General features: G+C 45.8%; 1 protein-coding gene and 1 non-coding gene across 6 annotated transcripts in view; one reads left to right on the forward strand and one right to left on the reverse strand.

Annotated features, from left to right (window-relative positions):
• The window catches only part of Dnmt3b (DNA methyltransferase 3 beta), a 28,837-nt gene extending 17,173 nt beyond the window's left edge, over positions 1–11,664 (forward strand). For 3 of the 5 annotated variants that reach the window (XM_004630808.2, XM_004630809.2, XM_004630810.2), the window contains 9 exons: positions 478–557; positions 758–870; positions 1,267–1,450; positions 2,352–2,436; positions 2,930–3,075; positions 3,664–3,754; positions 4,187–4,335; positions 5,111–5,196; positions 10,907–11,664. In XM_004630808.2, coding sequence (XP_004630865.1) covers positions 478–557; positions 758–870; positions 1,267–1,450; positions 2,352–2,436; positions 2,930–3,075; positions 3,664–3,754; positions 4,187–4,335; positions 5,111–5,196; positions 10,907–11,048 — 1,076 coding nt within the window. In that variant the 3' untranslated portion in view covers positions 11,049–11,664. Of the gene's footprint in view, positions 1–477; positions 558–757; positions 871–1,266; positions 1,451–2,351; positions 2,437–2,929; positions 3,076–3,663; positions 3,755–4,186; positions 4,336–5,110; positions 5,197–8,479; positions 8,550–9,248; positions 9,368–10,906 lie in introns of all 5 variants that reach the window. The other 2 variants (XM_004630806.2, XM_023714860.1) reach the window with 1 other exon arrangement.
• Positions 11,665–13,243: 1,579 nt separating this feature from the next.
• LOC111816712 lies at positions 13,244–13,429 on the reverse strand. The gene has a single exon (XR_002821061.1). It is a non-coding gene; the product is annotated as a U2 spliceosomal RNA (small nuclear RNA).
• Between the last annotated feature and the right edge of the window lie 5,476 nt (positions 13,430–18,905).

An 18,905-nucleotide genomic window follows, 5' to 3' on the forward strand; every position in this document is an offset into this window, starting at 1 on the left:
GTGTGTGTGTGTGTGTGTGGCCAGCTCAGCCCACCAGGGGGCGGGGCTGGCTGGCATGTGGTACTGGGGGATTGAACTGCGGTCCCTGTGCTTTGATAAGCTTGTTCTAAATAGGTGCTTTAGACCACTGAGCCATCTCACCAGCCCCCCCCTCCCCCGTCATAATCTTTAAAGAACATGTAGGCCTTTAAAATATATTCCTGCACAGCTTCCTTGCTCGGGTCTTCCTCAGGGAGGGGTGAGATGGAATCCTTAGCTTATCTTGTGTCACCTTCTATTTATGTGAACTTGACTTTCAGTCTCTGAAATGGGGTGAAACTTTGAAACAAAGGATGAGGGCATAATCATGGAGCACAGCATAAAGCTTCATGAGTTTTTGGCACATTGCTGGAATAGATGGTCTAAGAACTATGTTCCAAGATTTCAGCAGCTGGTGTTAGGGCCATAATTGTTATAATCTCTGACCCTGTCTTACAGACAGCTGCTTGTCCTGTGGTAGGAAGAACCCTGTGTCTTTCCACCCACTCTTTGAGGGTGGCCTCTGCCAGACGTGCCGGGTAAGTCCCCTTAACCTGCCCTGGGATTTCAGCATACCCACTTCCTTTACAACTCCCTCCGAAAGCCTCCCAGAGTACTCTCGCAGCAGGTTATGGCCGACTGGTTCCATGGCTATGTCTTCGGCTCACAACCCATGGGCAAGCTGGGCCTGGCTGGCCTGGTCTTTGGCTTCACAGGCATTTGTTTCTCTGCCTACCAGGATCGCTTCTTGGAGCTCTTCTACATGTATGATGATGATGGCTACCAGTCCTACTGCACTGTGTGCTGTGAGGGCCGCGAGCTGCTCCTCTGCAGTAACACAAGCTGTTGTCGGTGAGCAGCGCGCCCTCTCAAGCCCCAAGGCAGCTGTTTGCGTTTAATGCAAGCCCAGGCACAGGACTGGGAGTATTTGAACTGGGGGCTGGGCACTGGTGTCACTGTGTAAGGCAGCTGGTGTCCTTGAGTCAAGATGTAGAATATATGCAGAAGGTTAGTACAGGAGGTGAGGGGGGATTCTACTTGGATGGACTCCATTTGTTTGCCAAGAGCCTGTGGATTTAGAAGAATAGGAAACCTAAGGAAGAGGTTCATCAGACAGACCTCTTCCTTATCCTTGCAGGCCACAATGAGGAGCAGGTGAAGATGGATATGTAGTAAGGTATTGTGTGTTGCAATTTCTGTGGGGAGGCCAAAGAGCTGCCTGTTTAGATGTCCCCTTTCTTGGTGCAGGTGCTTCTGTGTGGAGTGTCTGGAGGTGCTGGTGGGCACAGGCACAGCCACAGAGGCCAAGCTGCAAGAGCCCTGGAGCTGCTACATGTGCCTCCCCCAGCGCTGCCACAGTATCCTGCGACGCAGGAAGGATTGGAATGTGCGCCTGCAGGCCTTCTTCACCAGCGATTCAGGCCTTGATTATGTAAGCCATGGGCTGGGGCCCCACAAGTCTCAGGGCAACCAGTGTGGAACTCTGTGGAATGCTCAATTAGAATTAATGCAAATGAAGATGCATGAGTCAAAGGAGCCTGTGAGCCAACAGCCCCTGCAGACTAACTCATGCCTTTGTGTACAGTTCTGACAGCTCAGTGAGTGGATTTCACAGGACTGGTTAAGAGGAGCTTGTAGAACTAAGCCTTTTTCGTTAGTTTGGGTAAAGATTCTTGTAGCTCACTCAGTTTTTTTCTGCTCCTTACTCAGCATTTTTGTAGGAGTGACAACCATTCATAGGAGTGTGCAGATCATTCCTTGGCAAGGGTCATGTGCTTGGATGTGTGCACACATGCGTCTCTGTCTTTCTGTCTTTTTTTTTTTTTTTAATTTTATTTATTTATTTGTGTGTGTGTGTGTGTGTGTGGCCAGCTCAGCCCACCAGGGGGCGGGCTGGCTGGCATGTGGTGCTGGGGGATTGAACCGCGGTCCCTGTGCGCTGCTTGGCTTAGTTTGTTCTAAGTAGGTGCTCCAGACCACTGAGCCATCTCACCAGCCCTGTCTTTCTGTCTTGTTGAGTTTCCTTATTGTCTTCAAACTTGTGATCCTCCTGCACCAGCCTCCTGCGTAGCAGGGATTATAGGCATGCTCTGCTGCACCTGTGGGCTTGTCCTTTCCTGTTGGTATTTGTACCAGTGCAGCTGTGTTCAGGCGCTAGGACAGAAGGGCTTTTGTGTGCTGAGTGCAGGTAACATGTTCTGGCAATTGCCATCAAAGCTTCTGTGGCAGTTGCATCAGGGTTTAAAATCTTGCCCACAGGGACAGCCTGCCACTTTTAGGTTTTCAGACTTTCCCCTGCTCCTTCAGTTCCCTCAACCTTCTTCGTTTGACAGGAGGCCCCGAAGTTATATCCAGCAATTCCTGCTTCCCGAAGGAGGCCCATTCGAGTCCTGTCACTGTTTGATGGAATTGCGACAGGTGAGTGGTTCATTTAAGCCTCCAATTCTGGGCAGTCTGGATGTTACCTGTGCACCTGCTCATGTCCCTTTCCACCATCTTACCACGTGATACTCTAGATTCTCTTTTTTGAAACTGTCTCTCCTTACTTAGTACAAGCTGCCCTTAAATTCACTTATGTAGCCCAGGCCAGCCTTAATCCTCCTGCCTCAGCTTTCCTGAGTTCTGGGATTACAGGAGTGTGCCATGACACCTGGATGTTGGTTCCATTTAAAGCATACATGTCTCAACTGTTGCATTCTGGTTTTTATGTTATGCATGTATCTGAAAAGCGAGTTTTCCATGTACATCCAGTTAGCAACAACTACCCCATGTGTAATTTGGGCCCCGTTCCTTTCCCAAGGTTCCCCCTAGATGATTGCAGAGCCAACAGGCATGTCGCTTGGTACGCTGCATGCATTAGTCCACTGAGTCCCACCTTCACCTCCTCACTTATGTCTGCCTGCCTTTCTAGGGTACTTAGTGCTCAAAGAATTGGGCATTAAAGTGGAGAAGTATGTCGCTTCGGAAATATGTGAAGAGTCCATCGCTGTTGGAACAGTAAAGCATGAGGGGAATATTAAATATGTGAATGATGTCAGGAACATCACAAGGAAAAATGTAAGTGTTCACCTCTAACCCCCCCCCCCACTTTTTTTTTTTTTTTTGAGAGACAGGGTCTTATATAGTTCAGGTGGACCTTGAACTCACTTAATGTAACCATGGCTGGCCTCAAACTAAACTCAAATCCTTTTGCCTTAGCCTCCCAAGTGCTTGGATTATAGGCATATGCCACCACTCCCAGCTTCTACTCATCTTACTCTATTGCCTTCTCCGTGTCCATCAGCCCCCTGCTTCAACCACATGCTGTCTCATCCTTAGTAGCCAGGTTGTGGGTAGAAGAGAACCTGGTATTCTGAGTTGTAAGTGTACTAAATGGCAATTAGAAATAGTTAACTTAGTGGTTGAAGTCTTGGAATCCAAAGCGCTGAGCTTCCAGATTGATTGATTGATTGATTGATTGATTCATTCTGGTGCTACTGGGGATGGAAGCCAGGACCTCATGTGCTAGGCCATGCTTTCCCACTGTGATACAAACCAACCATGAGCTTTCTTGGGTTATAGATGGTGCTGCTCTTGATAGATTACTTCAGAGTCCTGGCTTGCTTTTCTTCACATTGTTGCTCTGAACCTGTTTTTCTCCTATAGATTGAAGAGTGGGGCCCATTTGATTTGGTCATTGGTGGAAGCCCATGCAATGATCTCTCCAATGTGAATCCAGCCAGGAAAGGCCTGTATGGTGAGCACCCCTCATTTCTAGAGACCCTCAGAGCCAGCCTTTGTGATTATTCTTTTTTTTTTTTTGGACGGGAGCAGAACCGGGGATTGAACTCAAGCCCTTGTGCTTCCCAGGAAAGCACTTATTCCACTGAGCCATCTCCCCAGCCCCAAGCATTAGTGATTTAAAAAAAATTTTTTTATCTGAGTACAGCTTCCTGAGGGAACCTCTTCCTGTCCAACCTTACTGAGAACTTGCTGCTTGGGCACTGTCCTTACACCATTGTAAATCCCTGGCCCAGGGAGGATACTAATAAATAGTGCACTGTTGCCACCTGTTTCCTTGCTGCCATCATTCCTGAGTGCCCCAGAGAAATGGGACACAGGGTATTGGGACCTATGGATCTTAGGGAATATGAATAAAGCCCTGCTCTTTGTTCTTTTTCTTGAGCAGAGGGCACTGGCCGACTCTTCTTTGAGTTCTACCACCTGCTGAATTACTCACGCCCCAAAGAGGGGGATGACCGGCCATTCTTTTGGATGTTTGAGAATGTGGTGGCCATGAAGGTTGGTGACAAGAGAGACATTTCACGTTTCCTGGAGGTGAGAGAATGAACCCACGGGCCTGATAGTCAAAGACAACTTGGATGATAAGGCCTTGTTGTTCAAGAGGAGGTGTGGGGTTAGATCTGGAAGTGCCCGATTATTTTGTGTCCTTTAGTGTATTGGAAATAGTTATTGCTAACATTACTCAGCTTTTAGTCTAGAGTTTCTTCTAATCCTTATTCTGAATGGCCATTTTAGGGTTAAAGAAGTCAGTGCATTGTTTAATATTTATCAACTGCTGTAGTACACTTTCTGTTCACTGAACTCAATTCAGTTTTCTAGGAAATATGACAACTTGGGTTTGATTGATAGGAATAGTGCTTTTCTACCTTGGTCACATGTTCTGTCATTAAGGAACAAGACCCTAGGGGATTCTTAGAATCTGATCAGAACTCTGCTCACTATGTGGGAGATGAGTGTTTTCTAGTTAGATTGTGGATGGAAATTGGCATGTTTCATTTCACAGGGTGTATGTCATGCATGCCTTTTCTTTTTTTTTTTTTTAATCTTTATTTGTGTGTGTGTGTGTTTGTGTGGCCAGCTCAGCGCCCCAGGGGGCGGGGCTGGCTGGCATGTGGTGCTGGGGGACTGAACCGCGGTCCCTGTGCTTTGCTTAGCTTGTTCAAAGTAGGTGCTTTAGACCACTGAGCCATCTCACCAGCCCCTAATGCATGCCTTTTCCATAGCCACCCACACAGGTGAAGCGTTGGTCTGATGAGGGCCTGAATTTTTGATGATGGCCCCCAGCAGCTCCCTTCCTTTTTCCTTGCAGTGTAATCCAGTGATGATTGATGCCATCAAGGTCTCTGCTGCTCACAGGGCCCGATACTTCTGGGGAAACTTACCTGGGATGAACAGGTAACACAGAACTGAGTAGGACAGCTCGCAGCCATGGTTTTCAATGCTACCAGCTCTGCACTGCAACTTTCTAGAAATTGAATGTTGTGGTGACAAACAACGCCATCCTGGGCTTCAGCCCCATGTGTGCTGTTACGATCTCTGTTATGATGTGAAATACCTGGGATCTTTCAGAATCCCTTAGAATTACTACTGGCTCACACTAGATGCAGTTACTTACCCTCCCAGGCCCTATGTTCTTGGGCCAGATGAATGTCTCGTGAGGATGTGAATCACTGCCTCTGTACTCTTTTTTTTTTTTTTTTTGTCTCCTTGCTGCTATGACAAAACCTATTAGGTTGTGGAAATAGATAGTTGAAGGCTCATTCCTCTTGCCCCAGATGTGAAGCTCATCCGGCTGGAGAGGACAAAGCAGGATCCAGGGCATTATTAACCCAAAGATAGTCTTCCTTAGATTTTTTAAAATTAATTTTTGTCCTGTTCCAAAGGTACTTTGGTGTTCTTTAGTTTAGACATGGGTCTCCATGATCATTTCTGGCATTTAGCGAAGTATGGATGGAGTAGGAGAGTTTTGAGGTAGCTTGGGGGACTTCTATGGGCATCATTGACTTTAATTTGTGGATCAGCTAATCAGATTGTAACATGCCCATGTTCTCATGACATGGGCATATTCACAGCTAACATTTGAGCTCTCCCAGGAACTGTTGTACTGCTGCTGTTTCGCTGGATTATACTGCAAGGAAACTGGATTACACTGCAAGTCTAACTCCCTGCAGTCTAACTCCTGTGACTATGACTTGCTAGTGGCAGAAAGGGAGGAAGACAGTAATGGATTGCAATGGCGTGGGTGGGCATTGCAGTGGGCACTGATTGTAAGGGCTTGTGGTGAGGGAAACCCATGTCAGGATTGTAAATGAAGAAATAGGCAATGATTAGAGTATTCCAGGCAGAAGGGAAGGGAAATCTAGTCTGATGGGACATGTCTACAGCAGTCTTCATTAAGCAAAAAAGGGAAAGAAGGGCAGAGAACTCCAGGTAGGGAACTTAAATGTGCCACCACTTAGGCTCACACAGGTGTAGGAAACGATAGGTGTTTTAAGCAGCTGGGATGAATTGTTTTAGCTTTCTGGTAGTTTTTGAGTGGAGAAGACTGTCCAGCAGGACAACAGCTTAGATGGTTGTGTCTCCTGGAGGAAAAGGAGGAGGAGAAGGAAGAAGGGGAGGTGGAGGGGAAGAGGAAGGGGGAGGAGGAGGAGCAGGAGGAACTGTGACTGATTGCTATGCTGTGCCTCAGGAGTGTTCATCTGTTGAGAGGACAGAAATGTGAGTGTGTCTGGGATTTGTAGGATGAAAGTCTTGGGGATTGGTAAGAAAGGCTCATAGTTGAGGCAGTAAGGTTAGAATTTCCAGAATCTGTTTATGCAATAGTCACATGGTAGAGCAGAAAGTGTGAGTAGTGGCAGTTGAGCCTCTCGGGATTAGGGTTAGATAAGCAAGCATGATGAGCATTGTTAGGGATGAAACCAAACAGTCTGGTTTATGCAGGCTTTATTTTTCTTTCTTTCTTTTTTTTTTTTTTTTTGGCGCTACCGGGGATTGAACTCAGGACCTTGTGCTTGCCAGGCAACCACTTATTCTACTGAGCCATCTCCCCAACCCCTATTTTTCTTTTGTAGTGGGGTTTGAACCCAGGGTCTTTGGAGAACAGTATCCCTATTTTTTATTTTGACACAGGTTCTTGTCAACTTGCTAAATTGACCAGGTTGGGTTTTAACTTGAAATCTTCCTTCTTCAGCCCCCTGTAGCACAGGGATTACAGGTGTGTACCACCACACTGGTTAGTTTGTGTCGTTTATATAGTTTGAGGTTTTTGTTTTTGAACTCATGACCTCACACTTACCAGGCAGGTGCTATGCTGTTGAGCTACATTCCTGGCCCTGTGTACTTTTTAATTCCTCAAATCTGCACAAGGCTGTGCTGAGTGGAATCCTTTTTTCCTGGTCTCTCAGTTTCCTTCCCTCTATGCAGGAGAGTTTGGCTATTGGAAACCTGGGAAGCAAGGACAAGGCTGGCTGAGTTCAGGGAAAGATTTGATTTTTTTTTTCTTTTTAAGCTCCTCGTGGGTATTTTCCGTTGTCAAGTCTGAGGTCCTTTTGGCCTTGCACTTCCCAGAAGGGTTGTTGTGGTGCTCATCAACTCTGTGCAGACATCTTGTCTGGTTTGGACTTTGGAACAGCACAAACCCTTTTGGTTCTATCTCTTGCCCTTCTTGGCTTATGTTTTCCTCTTTGCATTTGCAAAACAGGTTTCTTGTGTAAAAGTTTTTTTTTTTTTCTTTCTTTTTTAATTGGAGATGGTGTCTCACTGTGTAGTTCAGGCTGACCATAAACTGGCCTCAGGCACTAGTGACCTTCCTGCCTCAGCCTCCTGAGTGCTGGGATTATGGATATGTGCCACCTAGCTTGGCTAGAGGGAAAGTTAAAAGTGTAATTAGCATTTTTGTGAGTCCCTGTATGACTTTAAGGAGGGTAGCACACATTGACAAGCCTCTTGGGCCTGCTTCCCTAGCACTGAGCCACCAATCATAGGGTTGGGACGTGTTAATAGTATCAGATAAACTCAGAAAGATGTGCTTAATGTTTCTCATGTTAAATAAAATAGACAACTCCGCGAGGAGTTTAAAATAAGATAGACTGACACTGGGGGTGTCAGTCAAGCACTGGCCTTAAAGCACATACAAGGCCCTGAGTTCTATCCCAAGAAACCCCCAAAAAGACCTCACTGTCAAGGAGATGTTGTGACTTGCTCAAGCCAAATAAGCACCATGGGGCTGGCCCTGGACGGTTCTTCTGACTCTGCCCTCCAGTGTCCTGTCCTTTCTCACTTTTGACCCTGGCTTTGACTAATAGTAAAGTTTAGGAAAAAGCCAGGTACAGTAGTACACACCTACAAGCCTTGCACTGGGGAAACTGAGGCAAGAGATCACTGCAAGTTTAAGGTCAGTCTGAAGTGCATCGTGAGACCCTGTCTCCAAGACAACAACAGTTCAGGACAAGTAGCAGTCGCTCCCAACATTGGGCTTGACCCCCTTCTGCATGGAATGCAGACTTGTGCACATGGCAGGATTGCTCTGTGAATCCTGGGCGGTGGGGTGTTCTCACCAGCTGGGAGAATAAGTTGTAGCCCGTCCGTCCTGCCAAGGCACACTTTCATCCTCCCTACTTGCCCTGGAGGTGCCTAGCCAAGGCCTCTCTACAGAGTAATGGGTTTTGGCTGTTCCCAGGCCTGTGATAGCATCAAAGAACGATAAACTTGAGCTGCAGGACTGCTTGGAATACAGCAGGACAGCAAAGGTAAGATGTGCTTGCAGGTGGCCTGTACTGCCGTTCTCTGTGAAATGCACTTGGTGACCTTGGTGTGCTGTCCAGTTGACCCTACTTCTCCACACGCGGACTCCTGGTGCTGGCCCTCTTTCCCCACGTAATTGTTTATTCCTTTTTCACATACAGAGAGTAGGAGATGTTTTTGATACACAATTACTGTGAGAAAAGGCAACTGAGTAGGCTTTCCAGTTGTTAACACTGGATACATAGACCCTGAATTCAGCTGACCTTTCCAGTAATAGCAGAATAATTAACTGATATAAAAAATGAGAAGTAAAAAAAAGAGTCGTTGTTAATATATTAACACATAATTGCAAAGATCCAGTTGTCCAAACTGCAGTTGACCATTCTCTGTATCTGGGTGGTATTTCCATTTCATTTACTCTTTGAATAACTTGTTGTCTTCTTGTCCCTCATGTGATCTTATTCATGGTCATTTTTGTCTATTTTATTCTCTTCTGAGATTGGTTCTTCCTTACCACAAACTTCTTGGCAGTTGTGGGATGCACAAAATATTCTTCTCTCGAATCTCCTTTTCCGTCCCTTCCCCGCCCTGCACTTCTGCACTCCTTCCTCTCCCTTCCATCTTCTCTGGGCACTTTTGTGTCTTGGCCTCACGTGGAACCATTCCTTTCTTCTGTGCTCACTCCGTATCATTTTATTCTCCAGTTAAAGAAAGTACAGACAATAACCACCAAGTCGAACTCGATCAGACAGGGGAAAAACCAACTTTTCCCTGTTGTCATGAATGGCAAAGAAGATGTTTTGTGGTGCACTGAGCTCGAGAGGTGAGCAAGGCTGCACTTGGAGAGGGAAATGGTGCAGAGTCAGAGAGGGGAGAACATATGATCCATCATGGCAGCCCAAATGAATTTTAAGTTGCTCGCCTTAATTCTAAGTCTCACAGGCCCCAGGGAGTGGGTCTGAGAGTAGATATAGTACCTTTTCACTTAGCCCTTGGTTTTGGGCAAAAATGGTGAATGGTGAATGGTGGTGAGCAATCCGAGATGAGAGGTCATGAGACAGCACCAACTGCCATCTACCTGTCTCCACAGGCTGAGTTTCCCCCTGTATGTAGGAGGAATCCACTGAAAGCAAACCCCTTGCTCTTAGAGGATTTCTTTACCACGTTGTTCAGCGGATAGCTGATTCTGTTAATTTTCCCTTTGCCCTTTATGGTATAAGATTTGTCTATTTAGATATAAAGAGCCATGGCTGATTTCAAGTCTCCTTGATTTTTTCTTATTTTTAAAAATTATTTCCTTTGGGGCTGGTGAGATGGCTCAGTGGTCTAAAGCACCTACTTAGAACAAGCTTAGCAAGGCACAGGGACCATGGTTCAATCCCCCAGCACCACATGCCAGCCAGCCCCGCCCCCCTGGTGGGCTGAGCTGGGCACATACACACACACATACACACTAAATAAAATTTAAAAACAATTATTTCCTTTTAATGTAGTTGAAAGGGATGAATTTTACTCTTTACATGTTTGTGTTCCAAAGACTGTTTTCTTTTAGATTCTTCAGTTCTAGTTTTATTTCTTTGACTTAATAGATAGATCTCTTACAAAAACTAGAGAGTAGCTTTGCCCAATCCGTGCTGTGGATTCTTCTGGGTTTGAGACCCAAACATACCTAAAGGTTTAGGTGGAGCTATGCTAAGAGGGTGAAACAGGTAGCTGTCACTAAGTAGGTCTTGTACTTGCTGAGCCACTGGCCATTGGTGATTATCATGCTGTGAAGCTGGGTAATGCTGGGATCCAGTGTTATCTGTACCCTGCTACCACAGCTAGTCCAACCTGTACATAAAACAGGGATCCTTACAAATACTCACTATAACTTTTGTGAGTCTGTGATGGTTGACATTCTAGTTTGTTTCTGTGAGTGACTTTGTTCCTTAAAGGAAATTGCTTAATTTATCCCATCATTACATTTGGAAGATACCTGTACATGGTTGCTATATTGCTTGGTATTTAAGGGACCTTAATATTATTAATTCATACCATCTGTTCAAGAAAGGTCCCTTGAGCATACTAAATAAGCGCCAGGAAGATAATGCTAGTGCTAGTGCTGGGGACACAGCAGGCAGGTGTCCTTGTGGATGAGATCTTGGTGAGCAAATATGCTGCTGAACTTGGGTGTACTGGAAGGCAGGAAAGGACACATTCAGGGGCCCCTTGGGCCCGCCTGAAGGGTGGGGTGAAAGGGAAGTCACAGGAAGTCACAGCAGAGTAGCAGTAGCCACCTGGCCAGTGAGAGAATTCCTTTGGCTCTTGGGAGGTCTGGGCACTTCTGACTCCTTGTCTTTTCACCCCGGTGCTCTCCCAGGATCTTCGGCTTTCCCGTACACTACACGGACGTGTCCAACATGGGCCGTGGTGCCCGCCAGAAGCTGCTCGGGAGGTCCTGGAGTGTGCCCGTCATCAGACACCTCTTCGCCCCCTTGAAGGACTACTTTGCATGTGAATAGTTCTGCCCAGACCTGTGGCACTGGGGCTTGTGGGCAGAGCCAGGGCCACAGAGGCCTTCTGATTCCTGAAGGTGCTGCCCCCAGCTCTGCCCTACCTCAGCTCAGCATATGGGGTCTCACTGTACCTCAGTTCTCTCCTGCTCAGTTTGAGCAGAACCACCTGACCCAAACAGGCAGGATGAGCCCAAGGTGCTGCCTCCTTGTGCACAGTTCACACCTGGCTGCTCAGAGCAGCCAGACATGGTGCTCATTTTTCTCCTCCTAAAACTTTAAAACTTGAAGTAGGTAGTAAGATGTTTTTCTCCTCTCTCCTGGGTATACCACCCAGAATTGATAGCTAAGATACCAAAACTACAGTGCTGACCGCTCTCCAAGACTCAGGTAATGCTGCAAAATAACCCAAGACAGTTATTGTAAAACTTTTTAGAGATGTCTGCAACTCCATGTTTATAGGAGTATTCAGTTGTAGACACATAGTTAAGGGACATTTTAAGGGCCCAGGACGTCTTTTTTAGGGCTAGCGGAAGAGGAAGTGATGTGTATGTCTTTCTTGAATTTTACCCAGCATATTTTCCTGCCTTGCTGCAGGGGCTGGAGTCTGCCTTTAGAATGTTTTCCTTGATGATGATTTTAGCAGGGATGATGTCATCATCACCACATCAGGGCTACTTTCCCCCACAAATCCAAGGGCAAGGGCCACCCCTAGCAAAATCCCTCTCCCTGACTGCAATAGAACCCCCATCAGCTCAGGAAAGGGTGGCGGAATTGGATCATACAAGTTGCCATGTGTTAGGTGCACAAGTTCCACCTTTCACTTCCCTCTTCCCTGTGTGCGGGTACTGAAGGAAGGAAGGCGTTTAGACAAGAGCCCACCCCCTTCCCTCCGAAAGACATACCCTCTGTGGACACAGGCCCTGTGAGAAGCCTAAAACCCTAATGTTCATCTGTCTTCAAGAAGCTGTGACAGTGAGAGGCAGAAGCACATTTCTCACATTGCCCCTGCATCTAAGAGATGGTGGGGAAACTGCCATGAAGGCATGATCCTCCTCCCAGAGATTTTAAAATCCTTTTTTATTCCACAGTACATTTTTTAGGGGGATGGGAGGTCAGACAAGCTGCATTTCAGAAATGCTGTAGTAATGGTTTTTAACACCTTTTTTACTCTTCTTGCTGGTGCTATATTGTAGAATAAGGAATAACTTAGACAAGTTTATGGGGCTTTTATACAGCTTTTAAAAATCTCAGACTTCTATTTTTATGTTAATGTTTTCATTAAAATTTTTTGGTAAGTGGAGACATAACAAGTATGGGAAGAATATTGTGCCTTGTTTCAACAGTTTTTGCTAATTGTTAGGCCAAACAATAATGAATAGTTTTCCTTAATCTGTTTCATTAAAATCAGTATTTCTCTATAACAGTGTGGTGTCCCTTTTGTTCTTGTGCAGGTCAGTTGGACAGCACGTGTGGGTTGCAACCGTGGAGTGGTGGTTGGTGGCAGGTGATCCATTTAAGCATAGTAGGATACCCTGGCCACTCTAGGGTCTAACAAAATTCCAGTGAACCAGCATCTGCTGTGAGGCTTCTGATTGTGATGAACCACTTCCATTTTTTCTTCTAGAACATGTAAAATGAGCTCTAGGAATTTGATGCTATGGTGGCTTTTTTTTTTTTTTTTTCCCCCCTTTGGCGGAACTGGGGATTGAACTCAGGCCTTTGAGCTTGCCAGGGAAGTGCTTATTCTACTGAGCCATCCCCCCAGCCCAGTGCTGTGGGTTTTAAGGGCCACATGATTAAATGTCTCAACCTTCATTTAAAGCTTAATGTCTGGGTAAAAGCCTTGGACCTTATTTCTTAGATGAAGACTGCTGGGGCCAAGTCTCATGCTCTGAGGCATTCTGCTGTTCCTCACTGCACAGTTGTCCAGTAGTCATTTTGCAGAACTGCCACCTTCAGTGAGGAAGCTGTTGAGAGACTTTGGCAGTGAGTGCTTTCAACTGATCCCTCAGACTGAAATCCTACCATTAATTGAATCTTCCAGGGTTTGAGTCTTGCACTCTTCGATCCTCTTGCCCTAACCCAACCAAGTGCTGGGATTACAGGTGTGTACCACTACACCTGGCCCTCATTTGAAAGATTATAATCAGGGATAGATCTTTGATAGTTACATAAAGGATAAAAAGTTTTTTTGTTTTGTAGTGAGCCACACCAACCACTTGTGGAGGTACTGCAGTACCAGGTTGATGCATGGTGAGGTTAAAACAAGCTTAAGTTTCTATTCTATCTTCTAAACATTTGTATTTCCTGGACCAGAGGAAGTATTGGCTATTAAACTATAAGAACGGATACCACATTTAATCTTTGCCAAAAGGCTGAGAAGCACAATTGCAAAGCATGTGAAGAGGTGAGAGGCTTTAGGAATGTGAGATGGGAAATCAAGTGTGTTATCTGAAAGTTAGCATAGGCTAGAATAGTCCAGTTGAGTTGTCATAGTGAGATTCGGCAATTAGCAAGAGGCTGCCCCTAAACTCCTCCCTGAGGTGTTGGGACCCAAGGGGCAGTGGCTGCCCAATTAAGCCATCTTGTACACAGTTCTGTAGCAAATGCCAGGACAAGATGAAGCAAAATAAGCAGCCCCGGTCTCAAAATCCGAAAAGAAGAGGTGGACTAGCCCTCCAGGTGAGGGGTGCTGTGGTGTTGGCCTGCTTGTGCAGCAGGCATGTGGGTGGGTGGCTGGTAGAGGTCATGCGTGTGATTATTGTGTTTTCTCAGAATGAGGCCAGGCTGGGATCTGAGTGTTTCCAGGCTCAGTGGTAATGGGAGATGGACACTGGGGAGGAGTGAGCCTGTGAGCCTTTTGTGAAACAGTCGCAGGATTATTGAAGTTTGAGGGCCCGGTTTACCTGGCAGGTGAAAGTGCTTCACTACAATGAGGGTATTGTGGAAGAGACCCTTCAGCCATGCAGTGTGCATGCCAGTGATGACCAGGCACCACTAATGGTAGTAACAGCCTACATATATGAATAATCAGTCTTCCAAAGGGACACTATTGCTCCAGATGCACAATTGGTGCTCACCCTGGTGACAGCAACTGTTATCAGTGCTTCTCATGACCCCTCCCCCCATCATTTCAGGTCCCACTGCTGCTTGTTGGAGATGGGGTAGGGTGACTTTGGCATCTGGGACCCCATAGGGATGGAAAAGATCTTGTGGTCATCCCACCCTTTATTCCCTGGCATTCTAGCCAGATGCTTGAGTGCTTTTATGCCCTGCCTGTGCTTGGTCCTTCATTACTTTCTGGGAGCCAAAATGTCTGGATTCTGTTTTAGTGTCCCACTGTACTAATTTGCCACCTCTTATGTATGCTTCATAGCCCCCTGCCTCAGTTTATCCAGCTATACAATCGATTCCATAGGGCTGATGTATGGATCAAATGATTCAGGGTTAGGGAAGCAACATAGGAACTGTGTACTATTAATGCTTTCCTAGTGACCCAACCCAGAGTCTGATTATGGTGATTCTGTTAAGTCCTATAACAGTCACAGCCATTACCCTCAGGTGTGATGAGCTGAAGTCTGGTCTTCCAGGAGGAAGAAGTCTACAAGCACTCCTTGATCTCACTGTTTTTGGTTGTTTTTTGCTTTGTTTTGCTAGGCCTTGAAATTACCTCCTGCCCTTTGCAACCTGGGCTACAATTTGTCTACTACCTTCTTTGCTTCCTTCTCTTCCATCTAGCCTAACTTCCCTCCTTTTTTCCTTTCTTTTTTACTGACATTTCAAATTTTTAAAATTTTTTTTCTTTTTTTGCCACCATGGGCTGCATAGGGAATTCATTATTTTTTTTTTTTTTTTTTTTTTTTGGTGGAACCGGGGATCGAACTCAGGTCCTTGAGCTTGCCAAGGAAGCGCTTATTCCACTGAGCCATCTCCCCAGCCCCTAAAAAAAAACTTTGAAGCATAACTTTTTTTTTTTTAATTTATGGGTTTGGTTTTTTTTTTTTTTTTTTTGTGACTGTCTCTTTCTGGTCTTGAATTTACCATTAAGCCTAGGCTAGCCTGGAATTTGTGGAGCTCCTACTTCAGCCTCCTGAATGCTGGAGTTACAGGCATAGGTTATCATGCCCACTTTAAAAATAATTTTAGATGTACACAAAAGGAACAAGACTAGTACAAAGAATCCTAAACATGCATTACCCAAGTTCCCAAGATATTAACATTTGTAACATTGCTATAATTTTTTTTGCCGTCACTGGAGAGAGTTACAGACATGGTCCCTTAAAATCTTTCTCTGCATATCCTCTCTGCATATGGCAGAGGGTTTTTTTGTTGTTTTGGTGGAACCAGGGATTGAACTTGGGCCCTTGCAATTGCCAGGCAAGTGCTTATTCTACTGAGCTATATCCCCACCCCCCTTAAATCTTTATGTGTATTTCTTATTTTTTTGGTGGAACCAGGGATTAAATTTAGGCCCTTGCACTTGCCAGGAAAGCGCTTATTCCACTGAGCCATCTTCCTGGCCCCCTATTTCTTAGAACTAGGACATTTTCATATAAAACTACAGTACATTTATCACAATCTGGAAGTAAATTTTTTTTTTTTTTTTTTTGCGGAACTGGGGATTGAACTCTTGCACTTGCTTATCTCCCCAGCCCCTTGGAAGTGAGCATTCATCCACTTATTCATCCACTTATGGATTCTGGCCTTAGTATGAATCGCTGAATCATGGTGGCCATCTAATATGGCTGAAGCCCTTAAAACAAAAGCCCATCTTCCCCAAGACCCCCTCCCCACTTCTTCTCCAACTCAGTCCAGGGTACAATTTCCTTTCACCTACCACCTTCAGGGTAGATCCCCAATCAGTTTCTCAGGAATGTCTAAACAACCCCTTCAGATTCCACTCTTGGCAAAAGGCCATGAAATCCTCAGCCTCCCTTTGTTCTAATCCAGAGAATTCCTCATCCCCAGATTCTCTCTGTGTCCTCAAAGATAATAAAACCCCATTCTCTTTTTCCTTCTGCCTGTTTCTCTGCTGCAATGCCGTTGAAAACCTATCAATTTCCTGGACTACAAATCTTAGGTTTTGCCAGTTGGTCTTTTTCTTCCTTTTTAATGTATTTAGTACAGAGTCTACAGGGTCTCACTACATAGATTGGACTCGTAGTGATCCTCCTGTTTTCAGCCTCCCAAGTGCTGGGATTACAGGCATGTGCCACCATGCCCAGTCTCAGTCTCTGTCTCAGTGTGCCCTGGGGGCTGGGTGGTACGACATGTGGTGCCGGGGATCAAATTCTGGTCCCTACATCTGCCTAAGCAGGCACTTCAGTCTGCTGAGCTATCTGGCTGGCACCTCTTGGTCTCACTATGCGGTTCAGGCTGGTCTTGAACTGGTAACCATCCTCTGGCCTTGACCTCCCAAATGTTGGGATTACTGCCAGGTTGCATTTATTTATTTATTCAGGTGTGCTCTATGTAGTTCAACCTAGTCTTGAACCCATGCAATCCTTTTGGCTCAACAGCCCAAGTACTAGAATTTCAGGCATGTTCCATTGTGCCTGGAACTTTCTGGTTTTTTTTTTTTACATAAGTGGGACACTGTGGAACATGCCTGTAATCAGGGTGGCTAAGTCAGGAGAATGGCAAATCCAAGTCTTTCTTGGCCAACATAGTGAGATAGTATGACAACAAATGAAAAGCCAGGCTGGGTAAGGTGGCACATGCCTGTAATCTCAACACGTGGGAAGCCCAGGCAAGAAGACTGCTGCAAGTTCTAGGCCAGCCTGGACTATACAGTGAGTCCAGGGTCAACCTGAACTATATAGCAAGACCTTGTCTGAAAAAGAAAATTAAAAAAGAAAAGCCAGTGATTGTGGCAGAAAACAATAGGCCTACCGCTCTGGAAAGCTGAGATAGGAGGACTGAGAGTTCAAACCAATTCAGCAATTTAGTGAGCTCTATCTCAAAATAAAAAAATGGCTGGGGATGTAGCCTAATGCAAGGCCCCTGGGTTTCAATCTCTAGTACCACTGCCACCATCACCAAGCTGAGGATGTAGCTTACTGGTAGTATCCTGGGTTCAGTCCCCCATCACAAAACAAAGCAAAAACTGTTAGCTATGAAATATAGAAGGGTATTAAGTGTCATGCTTCAAGCCTTAGAACCTGTCTGTGTTCTCTGACTCCTAGTTATCTGACATGTCAGCACTGTAGAGAGAAAACAGGTTGGAGGCTGGGTTGGTGTTTCCCCCCAAAATAAGACCTAGCTGTGTGGAGGACCACCTGGACGACTCCTTGAAAGAGGAGCAGTTGTCTCCATTTTGGCTGAGCCTGACCCTATTTCCATGTATTGATATGTACAGAGCTGGCTAAAACTTTTCATTTGGCTTTAAGCAATGCATATCAGTCCAACCGAGGTGCTGGTGGTAGTCTTTAAAGAGGCAGGTGTGTTTCTCTGGAATCCCCACCTGCTGCTCCCTACTGTGAGCCCAGTTGAAACAAGATGAAGAGCCAGTGCTCCACACTGTTAGCTGGGACGGAGCCTTGAGATAGAGGCTGTGACTTCCTGGGCTTGAAGGATTGCACATCAGAGCTGAAGCACCAACCCCAAAACATTAGATACTATCTCAACTGTGTAACGCAGATTATTTTCTGCATATCCTTCTTTGCATATCGCAGGGGTGAGTGCAGGCCTCCTACCTAACCCAGCTCATGGCACTAACCTACTTCCTGCCGTTCGTACAGTCACTCATCTTCAAGCCACTCTTTTCTTCATGAATGAATAAAACCTGGGTTCAGGCCTTTGTTCCAGATAGCCATCATCATGGCTTAGTGTATTTATTCTAATCCTAGAAGACACTAATATGCCTTAGTGTCTTTATTCTCACCCTGGGTCTCACTGGTTATAGTAGATTGGAATTAACTCCTCGGGATTCCAATAATTTATCCATGGGGTTAAACATAAACTTCTGGGGTTCAATCCATGGGCCTGCCATGCTGGCCCCAACCCCCAGGGTGTGCTGAGGTGGCAACTGAGACTGGGCGTGGTGGCATGCACCTGCAGTCCCAGCTTTTGGGAGGCTGTAAACAGGCGGATCATTGTTGTTGTTTTTTTTTTTTTTTGGTGGAACCAGGGATTGAACTCAGGTCCTTGCGCTTGCCAGGGAAGCACTTATACTACTGAGCCATCTCCCTGGCCCAGGCGGATCATGTCTAGTCCGATCTGACAGTGAGACCCTGAATACCCAGTAGACCCTTCCCTAAAAATACCAAAAAAAAAAAAAAAAGTGGATCAGGAAGAGCTCTCTATATAGTTAGCAAATAATCAGCCTTTGAAACTAGAGATCAAATATGCCAGCTCCGGAAGCCAGGCATAGTGGCATACACCTGTAGCCCCAGCACTTGTGTGGGAGGCTGAGGCAGGAGGATCATTGCGAGTTGGAGACCAGCTTGTGCTACAAAGTGAGCTCAAAGTCAGTTTGAACTGCAGTCAGACCCCGTCTCAAAAAGAAAAACATGTCAGCGCCAATCAGCCAATGCTTGCGTTTGCCTTACATTACAGAGGAGCCACCAAGCAAAAGAAGAGTGATGAATTCCTAACATGCTGTTTTGTGTCCTGGCTGGCCAGGCTGGGGCTCCAATTCTCACCTCTCCCAAGTAGCCTTCCTCGCCCCCTTTCTAGGTATCATTGGGAGCGCTTCCCTAGTTGAAGTCCCTCTTCTCTAAATGTAGATAGAAAACTTACCAAAATTTGTGTTATAATTTTTCCTTTTATTAAAATTTCTGAAACAGGGTCTCACTGTGTACCCTAGGCTGGTCTTGAGTTCTTAGCAGTCCTGCTTCAGCCTCCCAAATGTTGAAATAGCAG

The sequence above is a fragment of the Octodon degus genome, unplaced genomic scaffold, assembly GCF_000260255.1.
Source record: "Octodon degus isolate 3935 unplaced genomic scaffold, OctDeg1.0 scaffold00037, whole genome shotgun sequence".
Taxonomy (NCBI): domain Eukaryota; kingdom Metazoa; phylum Chordata; class Mammalia; order Rodentia; family Octodontidae; genus Octodon; species Octodon degus.